This window comes from Monodelphis domestica, chromosome 1 (assembly GCF_027887165.1).
Source record: "Monodelphis domestica isolate mMonDom1 chromosome 1, mMonDom1.pri, whole genome shotgun sequence".
NCBI lineage: Eukaryota > Metazoa > Chordata > Mammalia > Didelphimorphia > Didelphidae > Monodelphis > Monodelphis domestica.
The window spans coordinates 94,018,830-94,035,605 of NC_077227.1; the positions used below are offsets into that span (position 1 = coordinate 94,018,830).

The 16,776-nt window shown below is 38.8% G+C and overlaps 1 protein-coding gene across 3 annotated transcripts in view; it reads right to left on the reverse strand.

Annotated features, from left to right (window-relative positions):
• Nucleotides 1–2,248: 2,248 nt before the first annotated feature.
• The window catches only part of GRK5 (G protein-coupled receptor kinase 5), a 334,138-nt gene continuing 319,610 nt past the window's right edge, over nt 2,249–16,776 (reverse strand). For all 3 annotated transcript variants that reach the window (XM_001376878.4, XM_007478919.2, XM_056803513.1), the window contains 2 exons: nt 14,033–14,164; nt 2,249–7,635 (listed from right to left, as the gene is read on the reverse strand). In XM_001376878.4, coding sequence (XP_001376915.3) covers nt 7,537–7,635; nt 14,033–14,164 — 231 coding nt within the window. In that variant the 3' untranslated portion in view covers nt 2,249–7,536. The remainder of the gene's footprint in view (nt 7,636–14,032; nt 14,165–16,776) is intronic.

Consider the following 16,776-nt stretch of genomic DNA (forward strand, 5'->3'; position numbering starts at 1 on the left):
CATTTTTTTAAAAGCACAAATGTGTGCTATACTTTGTTAAAGATTTTTTTTCTGTGTTGATTAAGATAATGATGGTTTTGGACATTTCTGTTTTTAAATATTATGCACAATATTGATTGTTTTCTTAATGTTGAACCAAACTTATGTCCATATTATAAATATAACCTAGTCATAATTAGTACTTTCTTACTCTAATCAATTTTATAAAAGTATTTGTAATTTTTGAATTGATATTCATTGATGATTTTTAATAATTTTTTCTTCCTTTTAAAAATTATTTTTGTGAGGGATAGTTCTCTGGGAGAGGAAAAAGAAGGGATATAAAGAGGAATCTAGGTCATATAAAAACAAAAGATATTAATAAAAACCTATTTTAAAAAGAAAAGGAAGTCACTTCATCTCTTTGGGTCTCACTTTTCTCAACTGTTAAATGGGAATTTAAAGTACACCATTTCTAAGATTTCTTCTAGACCTCACAACCCATAGTTTATGGAAATTTATCACAGATAATCCATAACACAGATAATCCATACAGATAAAACATAACAAAACCTATACATGTTTCTTTAAAAACCCAACATGGTTGGCAAGTTCTTTGTGCATCTGTATCAATCTCATCAGACTACTTTCCTTTTATCAAAATCATTTCTCTTCGTGTCTTCAGAATTTCATTCTTCAGTTTTCCATTCCCTTTTATCAAACTTACGTGTAATATTAGTCAATGAGATCCTAGCTATTCTTCTTCTGCACCTTGTCATCCCCAAATCTAGAAGGCATGTCAGACTATTCTCAAGTTATCCCTTCTTTCACAAACTCTTAGGATGGAGCAGTCACTTTTCCCAAAGATTCTTCTAATTTTTGACCCAGTGATCAGCTCCTCCCTGTTGATAAGAATCAGATCAAAATAGGATTTCTCTTGGTTGGTTCCTCCCCTTTTTGAAGGACAAAATTGTTATTAAAATAAGTCAAGAAATTTTTGACTACTCTTTTTGATAGACAAGAGTTCTAGCAAGTTTATGGATAATTGAAATTTCCCATTACTACTATATCCTGTCTCCTAGCCTATGGTCTATTTCATGAACTCTTCTATTTCCTCTTTCTGTCCAAATGGTTTATGGCAGTGGTGTCAAATTCAAATAGAAAGAGGGCCACAGCAGTGTACATAAGGATCCCTACAGGCAGCATATTGACTCAGAAAACCACATATTAACATTGTCTATATTCAATTGCATTTTTATTTATTTTGTTAAGTATTGTGAAGTCAACTTATGGGTAACACTTAGGAAAGCATTGTGGACTTCCTGTTTGGCATCTCTACTCTGTGGTATATCCTGATGACAATACTGTTTCTGTTTCTGTCTCTATTGATCTGCACCCATATGCTCTCCATCATGATCCTGGATTTCCTCACTTGAGTTTATCTCCTTAATATACAATGTTCACTGTCCAGTCCCCACCTCTCCAATTACTTCCATTTCTTTAGAATTTGATATATCCTTCCAGAGCCATAAATGGTCATAGATTTCTTTTTCCCAAGACTCAATGAGGTAAAATGTTCCCCTTCTATTAGGATTTCCAGCCCATCTTATTTGTTGACTGTATAATAATATACACTTAAAGCACTATGGGTACAAACACAGGAAGATAGCTTATTGCTTAATATTAGGAAGAACTTCCTAATATAGTCAGAGCTGTTTTAACAATTAAATGAACTATCTGAAGGGGGTAGAGAATTCCTGGTTACTGAAGATGTTCAGCAGAGTTTGGATGACTATATGTTGGGGATATTTCATATATGAATTATACTTTGGATAGGACTAGACTTAGTCCAAATCCTTTATGCTCTTGGATGTGACTTTAGCACCAAGGTTTTCTGATTCTGATTCTATTCATCTTTGTAGCTCTTCGAATGTAGGCTCCACAAGGGCAGGGACTCTCTATCTTAGTCTTTGTCCACCACTAGCACAGCATCCTTGAGCATGGTAGGTACTTAATAATACCTGAATTGAATTCAGTCTCTTTCAACACCAGACACAGCCTCTTGTGGAAACTAGACACTTAACAAATGTTGAATGAATGAGTGAGCGAATAAAGGTCTAAACCTTGTCATTTGCAGTGACTGATGTCAATTGTCAAGTGAAATGATCAACAATGATCTGTAGCCATAGGTGTCTCCCTGCAGAAGCTACAAGCAGATGATACATAAGTCTTAAGATTGCCTAAGACAGAATGCATGAAATTTAATGTGTCTTTTTAAATTAAGGAATTTATTTTCTAAAAAAACAAAACAAAACAAAACAGTGGTTTGATCTAGATACAGCAGCACTGTGACATTATTAGACAATGTACAGAGAATTAGGGCAGCCAGGGAACATAAAAACCACTATCTCCAAAAAAAAAAAAAAGAAAGAAACAAAGCTAGTTTTATCAGACAGTGTGAAAACCTTCCAGGGAAAATTAAAGAGAAAGAGACAGACAGACACAGAGAGAGAAATTTTAAGATGCTGGAATGATGATTGTTGTTATTATTATTATTATCACTATTATTAAAACAAGACCAAAAACCATGAACTGTTCCAACCAAGAACATTTGTTTTGGAGTGCTTACAAAAATGATTTTCTGACTCATAATAGTCACATTTAAATCCTTTGGAAAAGCCCTTTCCCTCTTGGAGAAAGCACAACATTTCCAAATATGTACACATCTTGACCACAGTAAAACAGGTTTTGAAAATTAAACTGGAATTATTTCCTTGGGTATGAGTGTGAATCTGCAATGTTGGTATTTAAATGGGGTGGGCTGACTGTCTGTTTAAGCAGGTAAAGAAAGCTTATCTGTCCAAGTGAGAGAAGCTTGTGGAAGAAAACAGACCATCATTCATGACCTAATTACATGATATGAATTTTGCACAAATAAATTTGTACATTCTTCATCTTCATCTTCCCAAGCAAAGGTCAAAATGTTAAGTCACACCAGTGTGAATCAGTTTGAAAACAAATTCAAGGAGAACACATTCAGTTGCTCATTTGATTTCTGAAGCTACCAAGAAGCCATGAAGTAAGGAGGGAGATGTAAGTACAAAAATTACCTGGACAGGATATATTATGTGTTTATCATTAGTTAGTGAAGATTTCTTGGGGGCCACCTTGCCAAGAGACAAGATGTTCCTCCTATAATCTGGGGACACCAAGATCTTGATTCTTCTGTTCTGCTTGCCAAGGGAGATTGGCATGGCCCCAACCCAAGGCTGATATGCCTAAGAAGTGTGGTTCACTGTTGGTTTGGTCATGTTCTAGAAGGGTTCTGGCATGGATGGATCATATGACCAACATGTGGCAAAGGAAAAGATTTAGAAATGTGAAAAAGAGGGTTCTTCTTCAGAAAAAGAGGGGGTTGGGGATAGAGGAAGAACTTCAACACTGTGGATATTTCTTGATAATCACTTAAGCAAGGTATAGGAACTTCTGGTCTCCTAAAAGGCTGCCTTGTCTTCAGAGGGGAGGCACTCAAGATGCTTGGGATTCCAAATGAAATTTTAAGGACCTGAGGTCAAACTCTGTTCCCAAGCAGCACCCACTGAAGCCAGTGGAGTTATTCATTTGCATGCACCCAGAACCTGAGGCAAAATCTGTCCCTGCATTATTACCCTGTAAGGTGTTGCTCTAGTGTAAGCAGCACCATACCACCCAACCCCACCCCCAAACCAGGAATGACTATATTCCCATTAGCAAAGAGCAAAACAACTTAGAAAAGTTGCATCTTCTTGTTGCTACTCAAAATGCAGTAGAGGATGGCATGGAATCAAGGGAGTATTTGTGGAAATCTGTGCAAAGTTTTGCAGCTCCAATTATCAAATGAGATAATATTGTAAAGTACTTAGCACAGTGTCCGGCACATAAGAAGTGTTTAATATGCTTATTCCCTTCTCTTCCTGCCTCAGTATTTTTCTTTTAACGTTGACAAAAAAGAAAGAGTGTTCCTGTCTATTTGGGGAACTGCCTCCTAGGATATGTGGTGTGGGAGGTGGGTGACTTCAGTATCTTGAGGGATCCCCAGGCCCAGTGAAGAAACTCAATAATGGGTCATGATGATGATAATTTCAGGGACAGCCACTGTCTCACTGAAGGCAGGAGCAGACAAAGTGAAGAAAGTTTCTGTATAACTTGGGGCCCACTCCTTGGGTCTCACCTAAAAGGCACTATGTCTATTGACTAATTGTGCACAAAACATCATCCTTAAAAAGAGGAATTCTTCCTCGTCGAGCTCAAATGATTTGGCTTTTTTAAAAACCTCAGATCATCCAAAAATATCTGGACAGATAACCACTTTTGGGGGTCTTAAAATAGATGTAGAAGATGAAGCTTGTAGGGGAGGGACTTTCTGAAGTTAGTGAAATGAAAGGACAGTCCCTTGGACATTACTTTAATGAGGTGCTCTCTTGTAACAGCTGGGCACTGACCTTTTGGCTCAAATGATTCAGGAATCTTAGCAGCAAAGTGAGTTCAGCTGCAACTCTTGTGATCATCAATAGCAGTTATAACAAGAGAGCAATAGCTTCAAGTCTCTCTAGGAATCAATGTTGAGACCCGTGTTTTGCTATAGTGCAAGTGACCCAAGGACCATAAAAACCAAAAGAAAAACAATGGGAGCCTTGAATGTTCCCCGGGGGATTTAAAATCAGTGTGTGGAGTTTTGACATTGAAAACAACTACTATATTCTCTTTGTGGCATGAACATTTTCTCCCAATGATAATCCACAGATAAGACTTTTGAGTCCCAGTAGATTGGGTAGAGAGGAATTCTTAATGTCAGAATGGCTACATGGTCCTTTAGGCTAATGGCTTCTACAGAACAATCTTCTCTTCTGCCTTAAAGAAGGAAGACCAGCAAGAAGTTATGGGACTTAATACTGTTATGCAATGGTATTTCCATTTCCTTGGCAAAATGCCAAATATAGATGGTAGTATCTACCTCCAACATGACCCAAGGAAATTGGATGGCCAATTAGCCCAGAATCAGGTCCAGGAGATATTTGGACTCAGAAATTAATACTGTAGATTAAAGGCATCTGAGGGAAATTAAAATGTTTCCATCCATCTATTTTATTGTAAAACCACCTCAAATTTATACATCTCAATTTTCTATCTCCATTTCTAGCATATGTATACTTCCCAAAAGGCACAGTACCAGAGCTTGGCATCTAAGGGTGAGGTTCTACCATTTGCTAGATTCAAGGAAAGTACCTTTTCCTCTCCAGACCTCAGTTTCCCCACATATAAAATGAAAGAGTTGAACTAGATAATAGCTATAATCTCTTCTAATTCAAACATTCTATGATTATGAAATTAGGTTGTGGATTTAATTCTCACAAGATGCTTCTCTCTAAAAATTCACTCCACTATTATTTGATTCACTCAAAGAAAGTAAGCTGCGAATGTTCTTCTCCCCAGACATTGTCAATCCACTAAACCACAGCCCAGAAATACAGAAGACCATGGAAAATGGTGGCAGCAAGTGCCTGGCACGGCTTGAGGAGATCCAGGCCAATCCATTGATTACTTTTCTTAGTTGGGAGACCTTGGGGTGCTAGTATGAGAGGAGGATAATTTGTTCAATGTGTCCTCATTGGAAGAGAGATGGGAACCCAGTGTTAAGGATGAAACTCTTTACATGGAAATATCTGCTTCCCCTATAAGGAAATATGACCCTGAACAAGTTACTTAACATCTCTGGACCTTGAATTTCTCATCTATGAAGTGTGTGAGTGGGTCTGGGTGACCTCTGAAGTTTCTTACAATTGTATGTTTTTATCCTTCAATCCTCTGACCCAGGAACTATCTCCAGAGGACTTTTACATGATCTGGGTCTGTGGATCCTATCTGGGCTTACCCCCCTACATTCCTAACTTACATTTTCAGATTCTTGGAAGGCCTTTATTTCTTTCAAACCTATGGTCTGACCTTAAAAAGCTGAAAGACATCCTTACAGAGAATGGCTGGCACCTTTACTTATTTTCCTGTCAGAACTGCCTTTGTTTGGCCTCTCAAATGCCATGCTTCCATTTTGGCCACTCGTGCTCTCCATGAGCCAGTTAATTTTGGCCCAGAGGAACCAGGGAAGTCAACTTCTGCCTGATCTTTGCCTATTTACCTGCATCCCCATCTTCTGGACCCTCTAACTAGAGACCCTTTTAGTCACTAGTAACCAGGAGGAATTTATATGAAAGGTCTAGTTTGATATTTTTTTTATTCTAGACTATTATATTCCTTCTCTTTAGGACACCACTTGAGAAAACCCTGTTACATACAGAGGCACTGAAAAGTTTCAGGAAAGCTTCCTTTTTGTCTTTAAATTTCTCAACCAAATGTTAGGGAAGATACAGACTTCTCCTATATCTAGGCTTCTTTTTATTTATAAGAGTTTTAAGACACTTGGAATTTCCTTCAATCCTTATCATTCTTACATTTCCCTTTAAAAAAATCAAACCCAAACTGCAAGGAAATAAATGCAATCAAGGAGTCAGGACACATTCTGTACAAAAGTCAATATTCTCTGCCCAGGGACCATTGTCCCAAAGTCTTCCAGGCCCTTACGATGCTTCCTCTCCCTGGTAACTATTTCTAATGTGAGAAGGGGATAGAGAATGGAAAACAGGACCCTGAATCCCACCACGAATATTTGATGATCTATGGAAAAAAACAAAACAAAAACCTGGCACTAATCTGAATGGTGCCAGCAGGTCCTAGCCTCGACATGGAGGAAATTCTCAAATGGGGTTAAGTCACAAGTGTGCCCTTTTTTTTTTAAGCATTTAATACAAGACGTTACAAACTAACAGATTGTATGCAGTGTTGCTATAAATCAAATATACAAACAAATGTAAGTTAGTTAGGAATAAATTGTGCCATCAAATGTGTGTATGGAAATATAACCCATTAGCTAATGTGAAATTGGAGTAATTCTCTAAAGTTAATAAAAACAACAAATTTTCAATTGAGGCTCTGGAAGTCTTGAGTCACATTTTTAAAATCCCCCCCCCCCCGCCCTCCCCTTCCCCTCAATGTCTTAAAACACATGGCTTTACAATGGCTGCTGCACAGAAAATATACACCCTCAAAGTCTGACTTTCATTTAAATACAAATATACAAAATGTAAACTGAGACAATAGAGAAATTTACAAAACTTTTCTTTAAAAATAATAAGGACAAAATTCAGTTCTAGGTATGATGCTATTTAAATACGTGCAAGTCGTCTTATCAGTTGGATTTCTATTGCAATGTTCTACAGAGACCCAGTGCCATCACACCAGCTGTCCAAGGGCCCCTCCAGAAAAACAGACCTGAGTGGGAATTTTTTCAGGAAAATTGGAGGCTCCACTTCCGAGGTTTGGACAGGGCCCCTCTCTGGCTTTTGGAGGGGTGGAAGCATTGGCCTAACTCAGCTATGGTGGAGGCTCTTGTTGGCAGGATCTCTGTTTCTAAAGTGGAAGGACTAGGGCTTGGCCCCATTTGCAGCTCCCAGATTTGAGTTGAAACTAGCTGCTTCCAGTAGAGTTTGAACGTACATGGTTGGAGTTGATGTGGTGATTAAAATTTGCCTTGGAATTAGAAGTACTCTTGGAGTTGTTCTGATGCTGGAAGAGAGAAAAACCATTAGACGTGCTACAATGACATACAGAGAAAGACATCTCAGAGCTGGAGCAAATATTGAAACAGAAACTGCTCTTTTTGAATGGGAAAATGAGTGTAGCTCTGTAAGGCAGGGGCTCATTGTATAGTATTTAAGTTTATGGAGAGAAGAGAAGGGAAGGAAGGCACAGTTAGAGATTACCTTTCTATCTCTGTCTCCTGCTCTCCATTATTTTATGTGCTTTCTCTGTGCAGATGCTTACAGGAGTAATTAATTCTAGCTCAAGTGAGCATTGCCTATTAATACAATGTCTTAGAAAACTTTGCAGAATCTTGATAAACTCTGTATATTGTACTTGTTGAATTCCCCTATTGATTGTTCTAAATATAACTAGTATCTAGCCTGGAAGCCACTTATCAGACAACTATGGATTTCTTCCTAGAGAATTCCTAGGAAAGAATTCTTTTGCAAAATAAAAAAATTTCCCCATGGTTACATGGTTCATTTGTCTCCCTCCCCTCTTCCTCCTCACTCCTGTGTTTGACAAGCAGTTCCACTGAGTTATACATATATTATCACTCAAAACCTATTTCCATATTATTCATTTTTGTAATAATCTTTTACAACCCAAACTCCAAATCATATACCCATATAAACAAGTGATAAATTACATGTTTTCTTCTGAGTTTCTACTCCCACAGTTCTTTCTCTGGATGTGGATATCATTCTTTCTCATAAGTCCCTCAGAATTGTCCTGAATCATTACATTGTTATTAGTAGCAAAGTCAAGTACATTTGATCATTTCACAATGTTTCAGTTACTGTGTACAATGCTCTCCTGGTTCTGCTTATTTCATTCTGCATCAGTTCATGTAGATCTTTCCAGTTCTTATAGAAAGCAAGCAGTTCATCATTCCTTATAGCAAATAGTATTCCATCACCATTACATACCACAATTTCTTCAGTCATTCCTCAATTGAGGGTAATCCCCTCAGTTTCCAATTTTTTGCCACCACAAAAAATGTAGCTATAAATATTTTTGTACAGAGTAGTGGCATTGCTGGGTCAAAGGGCGGACAGTCTTTTAGCACCCTTTGAGCATAGTTCCAAATTGCCATCCAGAATGGTTGGATCAATTCACAACTCTACCAGCAATGCATTAGTATCCCAATTTTGCCACATTCCCTTCAACATTTATTATTTTCCTTTACTGTCAAATTGACCAGGTATGAGGTGGTACTTCAGAGTTGCTTTGATTTGTATTTCTCTAACCAGGAGAAATTTAGAACATTTTTTCATATGATTATTAATAGTTTTTATTTCTTCCCTATTCATATCACTTCACCATTTGTCAATTGGGGAGTGATTTGATTTCTTAAAATTTTGACATCATTCTTTGTATATTTGAAAAATGTTGTCAGAGAAATTTGTTATAAGATTTTTTCCCAGTTAGATGAGAACTCTTAATCACTAAAATTGATCAAATGAACTCTTGGGTATTAAATACTTTAATAATAATAATAGCTAACATTTATATAGCACTTATTTTGTGCCAGACATTGTACTAAATGCTTTGCATTCTCATTTCATTCACACTACATCCCTGGGAAGTTGGCGCTATTATTATCCTGATTTTACAGGTGGGGAAAATGAGGAAAACAAAAGTTAAATGACTTTCCCAGGGTCATACAACTTGGATATAAATGAGGTCAGATTTAAATCCATATCTTCCTTATTCCAGACTAGTACTCTATCCACTGTACCACATAGGATTGAGAATTGGAAGGGACTTTAAAGATATCTGGCCCAACTGCCTCATTTCTCCAAGAAGGAAACAGATCCAAAGAGGTAAAGCAACTTGTCCAAGACTATAATGGGAGTAAGTTGGAAAACTGGGACTGGAACTCTTCTGATTCCACATTCAGTGCTTTTTCAATTATACTACCATATGGTAAAGAGAAAGAAAATGCCCTGGAGGTACTTTTCTAGCCTACCTGAAGATTTCCACTGGGGTCTCATTCTCCTTAGAGAAAGGGCTATGAGGGCATCTGTGCATCATTTATGTCCATCAGACTTGTTGAGAGATTGTTGGAGTGATAAAGGGGGTATCAGATAGACAACAGGAAGAAGTAGGGATAAGGGTGTGTCAGAACTTCTGGCTTTCAGATGCTTTCAAAGGAGTGATCTGGGAAATGAGCCAGAGCTTGGTTGTCCTTGTAGTGATGACTTAGGACTCTTCTTACTACTAAAGTTTTCTTTTTGTTCGGGATCACTAATGAAGTATTTGCAGAGAATTTGCCAATTTTCTGAGACCTGAGAGGCATTTGGACCAGGATGGATGTTAGGAAGACATCACAATTCCTAAGAACTATTCCATGGAGGGAAGGTCCAACTAGTTTTTTCTCTTTTCTTGACTCTAGGATAACCATGGCTCAAGAAGGAAGGGAGCTGCAGGTTTGGCTTCCTTTGTTATTTGAGTCAGGGAGGAGTGGAAGAAGAGCAATGTGAGCTGCACAGGACCAGGGAGTTGAGAAGGGAACTTTCACAGGGGCAATGGCAAGGAAATTTCAAGACCTGCTACTACAGGTTCTTCCTTTCTCTTCCCAATTTAAACTCAAAAGTTGGTATATGCCACAATACGATTCTCTATTGTTGGATCTGAGCCAGAGAAATATCAAAGAAAATGGAGCAAACCTTTGATAAGTCATATCCATGCCTGGATCTCCAAGGATATTCCCACACTCCAAAACTAATTGGAGATACTTTGTCCTTCAGGGAATCTGAAGTAGGCTGGAGATCTCTGGTCCTTTCCTTTCCATGGCACCCTTAAAGAAGCATCACCCTCTGCTTCTTGCACCCCCTCCCCAATACCTTTTCCAAAGCAGCCCAGTATCTGTACTCTTTGCCAATCCCAAGAAAACTGATTCACCAAAGTTAAAGCCCTGACCTCTCTGTCCCTACGGCAGTTATGAGCAGAAAGGAGAGCTGAGAAGTTAGTAGAAACTGTTTGAAGGGGCAAAATAATATGAGATGGTTTAGTGTCCCTCACTATTTTAACAGTAATATAACTTTACATCTTTAAAGTACCATGAGATCCATCATCTCATTGGAGCTTCACAGCATCTCAATGAGGTATGCAGGGCAGATGCTCATATCTCCACTGTGTGTGTGTGGGATGCCTGAGCTTGGAAAGGTAGTGACAGCGTTTCCATCTCCCTCCACATCTCAATTGCCACCATTATACAGGCCCTCATTGGTACCTTCCTGACTGACTACAGTACTTTCCCAACTGGGCTATGCCTCTGCTTTCACCTGGACTCAGTCCTTCCTTCCATCTTTCCGCTTCTTTAAAAATCTGCTTCCTCTTGATTCTCCTGAGCTGAAGGCAATCTGTTCCTCCTCAGATTTTCTTATAGCACATGATCCTACTCCCTCTTTGGCCTCTATGTGACACATTCTGTCTTGTGCCATACCCACTTATACAAACTATATGCTCTCCTCATCTTCTCAATTACACTGTAAGCTTCTGGGAGTCGGGCACTATGGAGTTTTTTGTTTCTTTTTAAACCCTTATGATCTGTCTTAGAATCAATACTGTGAATTGGTTCCAAATGCAGAAGAATTGTAAATGCTAGGCAATGGGGGTTAAGTGACTTGTCTAGGTTCATATAGAAAGGAAGTCTGAGGACCAATTTGAATCCAGGACTTCCCATTCTTAGCCCTAGCTCTCAATTCACTGAGCTGCCCCCATTATGGGGTTTTTCATCTTTGTGTCCCCAGTATGAAGCATACTGCATGGCATATAATATTTGCTTAATCTGTGCCTGTTAAGTTGGATCAAATTCTGCTGCCAGACTAATGTTCTTCAGCCCCAGATCCAATTAAGGCAAAATCCCTCAAGACCTTCTGGAGACTCCTGATTGCCTAGGGCTCTCCATTTTCCTTGAGTTTTGCTGGAAGTGTCTTAAATCATGTAGAACTCACCCATTCCATCATATGTACATGCACGGATCTCCTGGCCCTCTGGTAGTGTACAGCAACTGACTTCTCATAACAAAGGATAAGGCTGTGCTCTCTCATCCTACTCCTCTCTATATCCTGTGCTCCTGCCATTCTGATGTACCATTGATGTACCATTGACCCAACATGCCCAACACTTTCCAGTCTCTGGGCCTTGACTCATGCTGTTACTTGTGGCTGGAATGCTCTATGGCATCTTAGTTTGATGAAATCTCAACCTTCTCCCTATTCCTACTCAGAGTCTTGGAAAGAAAGATGAGATCTGTGGCTCTGCCATTTTCCAAAAAGTTTGCTTAAAACTGATTCATCAGAAGGACAAAACATTTTCTGCATTTCTTACTTTCTAAATATCAGCTCTGTTTCCTCCAGCCAAGAATTATCTTTCCCTCTTCAGATTTTGTTGACACGTTGTGCCTTTGGGATGCTCTAATGTTTCTCTCATGCCACATATGTGTATTATCCCTGTCCTAAGTTCCATGAGGGCAGGGAAAATGACATACCTAAACTTCAACTCTCCCCAGATCTTGAATATAATGTTTTACACAGTGCTTACTCAATATTTTGGCTAAGACTAAAGTTGACTTTCTCCCTTCCCACACCCCTCCCAATCCTCACCACAATGGAAATCAGTGGAAGAGGTAGGATTAGAACCCAAATCATCTGACCCCTAGCATATCTCCACAGTCCACCTGATGTTAGACTCCTAATTCTATGCCACCCCACCATGTTATTTTCCTGAAAGCAAAGTAATCAGTAATTCCTTTGTTGGGTTCTCTTGTTCTGTGGACTTGGAAAAAAAGTCAGAATTGGACCATGGAATCTGGAGAATCAAAATCAACTCCTGGAACTGGCTACCTACAATGGCTAGATTTTCTTTCACTCCCTGGGACTCACTGAGCCTAGCCCCTAGTACTGTCAGTCAATACTAGGTCATTGAGATCTTTGTTCTAGATTTCTTCTATTCCAATATCCTCCTTTGCCAATGATCTATTCAGTGAACTTGGGCTAGTCATTCCCCCAAATGGAGCCTTTGTTTCACCCCCTATAAAATGAGGTTCCTTAGTCTCTGAGGTCCTTTGGCCTCTCACTTTCCTCTTTGGTCATCTCAGAGTTGTCTTCCTCATGCAGTCAATTTCTCAAGGGTCATGAGACTTTAGTTAGTAGAGTATCTGACCCAGGATCCTAGTCTCTAAGAAGATTCCCCAGATGAACTTGTAGGTTACAAGAAACCCAGAGGCATCTAGGTGATAGAATACTGGGCCTGGAGACAGGAATACCTGAGTTCAAATCTGGCCTCAGACACCCACAGGCTGTGTGATCCTGGGCAAGTCACTTAACCTCTGCCTTAATCTATTGGAGAAGGAAATAACAAGCCACTCTAGTTTCTTTGCCAAGAAAACTCCACCTGGGGACATGGAGAGTTGGATATAATTAAACAATTGAATAACAAAATTGGAAACTTACTTATGAAACTACTTCTTTAAATTTTTCTGGTTCTAGAATTTCCCAGACAGAACCTGTAGGATATCCATGGACCCCACTGGCCAATAATGAAAGAACAGTTCTCTAAGTTCCATCTTTCTGCTTCTAAACAGAATAGCCTTCTAAACATCAATAGCCTGCTTTACACACATCATCTGTTTGAACTTCACAAAAATGCTATGAGCTAAATGGGATGGTATTATCAGCATGATGGAGGAGGGAAAAATAATGGAGGATTTGGTATTAGAGAGACTGTGCTCGAATCTTGGTTCTGTCATTCCCATCTCTGTCTGAACTTGGGAAAGTCCTTCAGCCTCCTTGGGCTCAGTTTTGGGCTCATCAATAGGTTGAACTAGATGAATTTTAAGGTCCCTTCCAGCTCTGATTCTAGGGTACCTATCTTAAAGATCTGAAAACTTATTCAAAGTCACATTATCAGAGAGTGGCAAAAAGGGAACCTCAACTCAAGTGTTTTGACTCCAAGTCAGTCTCAACAAAATGCCACCCAAACCACACAGTGATGACATAACACCCCAGCAGACCCTACTCTATGGATTCAGAGATGGCACAAAGCAAATCCTAGAATCCTGATTATTCAATTTTCACCTTTGGTGAAAATTAGCTCTTTTTACATATTATCTCAATTGATCCTCACAACAATGGTGGGAGATTGGTATCATGAGTGTCGTTAAACCTAATTTACAGATGGGAAAAACTGAGGTTCAGAAGCCATAAACTACAGTGCTAGAATTTGAACTCAGCACTTCTGATTCCAAAGCCATGGCTCATTCACTCTGGCATGAAAGCCTAGGACAAAATTTTACTGTATTTTCTTGAAAATGGATGGATTCCCTTTACTTGTGTTTTGACCAACATTTCATGGGAACCTGAAGTCTCACCTGACGCTTGAATATTCGATGTAACAGCCCTTTCTTTGGCGGTTCAGGAGGGTAGCTCCGATTCAGGTCGGGTGAAAGAGTACCGTTTGGTCCAAACACGTTCAACTCCTTGAAACATTCAGTTTCAATCATCTGGGGAAATGGAGGCAAAACCATACATGCATTAGAAGCCACATCCTGTTACTTTTCGAAGAAAGTAGAAAGTCAAAGCAGACAGACAACCCAGGGGGCCCCTGACACAAGGAAAAACAAACTGCCTTCTCAGGTCCCAAAACTTTATTTCTTCTCTTTTTAAATGAGAGGCAAGTGGTTGCACCAAGCCTCTCATCCTTGGTTTCTAAGAAATGCAACTGATAGAACTAAGGCAATGAGCAGGGGAGGAAGACTCTTTTAGTGGGAGAATGGGAAGCCATCTCAAGGTGTTGTCCTAACCTCGCTTCCTACAGAGATGGCCAAATTCTGCTCGGGGGTGAAAGATAGAGAGATGGAGGAGACAGGGAATTTTGACTGATTTAAGTTCCCAAGGAGTATTTTTAAAGGAAACTAAAGCGGAAAATTATTGGAGCAAAGTCACAGAGATCTTGTTATGTTTCAGAAAAATTCTACCTGGAGGAAGCTTGGTAAAGTAGAAAGAGAGCTGAATGTTGAGTCAGAAAACCTAGGTTTAAATTCTGATTCTTCCATTTACTATCTGTGTAATATTGCACACAACATTTAGGTTCTCTGGGCATCAGTTTACTCATCTGTAAAATGAAGGGGTTGTATTAGCTGGTTTCTAAGATCTTCTTTAGCTCTAAGTCTATGCTCTTTGATACTCTTTTCTTGACCTTGCAGATAACTATTCAATATTTATTAGCCTAAATGTTTTTTTTTTATTAATTAGCTGGTCTTTCCCTAACGAATTTGTTGTTGTTCATCTGTTTCAGTGATATCCAACTCTTTATGACTTTCTTTGGGGTTTTCTTGGAAAAATTACTGGAGTAGTCTGCCTTTCCCTTTTCCAGCTGATTTTACAGATGAGAAACTGAGGCAAATAAGGTTTAAGTGACTTGCCCAGGGTCACACAGCTAGTAAATATCTGAAGTCAGATTTGAACTTGGGATGATGAGGCATGGCACTCTTCCCCAGCATGCTACTGATGAGATGGTAGTACTAAAAACTGTACTATTGAAAAGATTTTTAGTCCTACTAAAAATAACAAACACTGACATTAATATAATGCTTTGCCAAGCACTTTCACACAATAACAATGTGACATAATGCTTTAACATTTGCAAAGTGCCTCATGTAAATTATCTCACTTGAGTCTCGCATCAACCCTGTGAGGGCAGCATTACAAGTGCTATTTTCCTCATTTTACTGATAAGAAGACTGAGGCGCAAAGACATTAAATGGGCTATGTTCAATTAGGGCTGAACCTAGGTATTCCTATCTTCAAGTCCTGCATGTTCTCTACTAATCTCATTTGACTTTCACAAGATAAGTATCCAGTAGCCATGGTTTGGTGGAAAGAGTTTAAGTACATGGAATCACAAAAGAGCTGGGTTCAGAGACTTACCCTGACACAGTTCGTCACCATATAAACATGGGAGAACTACATAACATCTTGGACCCTCTTGTCTCCTGAGATTTAAAAAAGGAATAAATGTATCTCTAGTACATGCTTCACGAGGTTGCCATGAGGATATGAGGCATGCTAGGGAATGTACATATACAAATCTTAAAGGTGTCCCTAACGTATCAATGTAATTTTAAGCTATAAGAGCCTAAAACATAATGGGCTTGAGGGTGATCACAATCATATACCAAACTTATTTAGCCATTCCCCAATTGATGGATATTCCTTCAGCTCCTAGTTCTTTGCCACCACAAAGAGAATTGGTGTAAATTTTAAAGCATATAAATTCTTTTCCTTTTCTCCTGATCAACTTGGGAAACAGACTTAATATTTCTTTTTTAAAATATCTGAATACCTCTGCACTTAATAAAACAAAGTCATTCACTGAGGCCTTCCACCCTCTGGTTTCCACCAAAAGGAACTTAAAACTGAACTAAGACTTTGGGGATGCCTTGTATGTGCCAATCAGTATTGTAATGTTATTTATTTGTGTTTTGCAGACAAGGAAACTAAGACCGAAAGAACTAAAAAGGCTTGTCCAAGGTCACAAAGCAAAGTAATGCCATTTTTGCATCTCATTGACTCTTTCTAAACAAATGTGATCTCACAACTTTTTATTGCTTCCAGTGGAGGAAGCTATGGGCAGAAGAAAAAGGAGGGTCTCAATGAATGCTCTTGTTTTATTGATAGGGAAGCTGATGTTGAAAGGCAAGTACAGAGATACTCAGATACTTTTAATTTTTAAAATTCTTAAATCTCTACCCTTCTATTCTTTCTTCTTTCCTTCCTTTTTTCTTCCTTCTTTCCCTCTTTTCCTTCCTTCTTTCCTCCCTCCCTCTCTCTTTCTTCTCTCTTCTTCCTTCCTTCTCTCTTCTTCCTTCCTTCTCTCTCTCTCTCTCTCTTTCTTTCTTTCTTTCTTTCTTTCTTTCTTTCTTTCTTTCTTTCTTTCTTTCTCTCTCTCTCTCTTTTTTCTTTCTCCTTCCTTCCTTTCTTATTTCTTTACTTCTTTCTTCCTTCCTTTCCATTTTGAGTTCTGTAATTCCCTCCCTCCCAACCCTGCATTAGAGAAAGCCAATGTTTGATATCAACATATATGTGGGATTATATAATACATAATTCTGTAAAT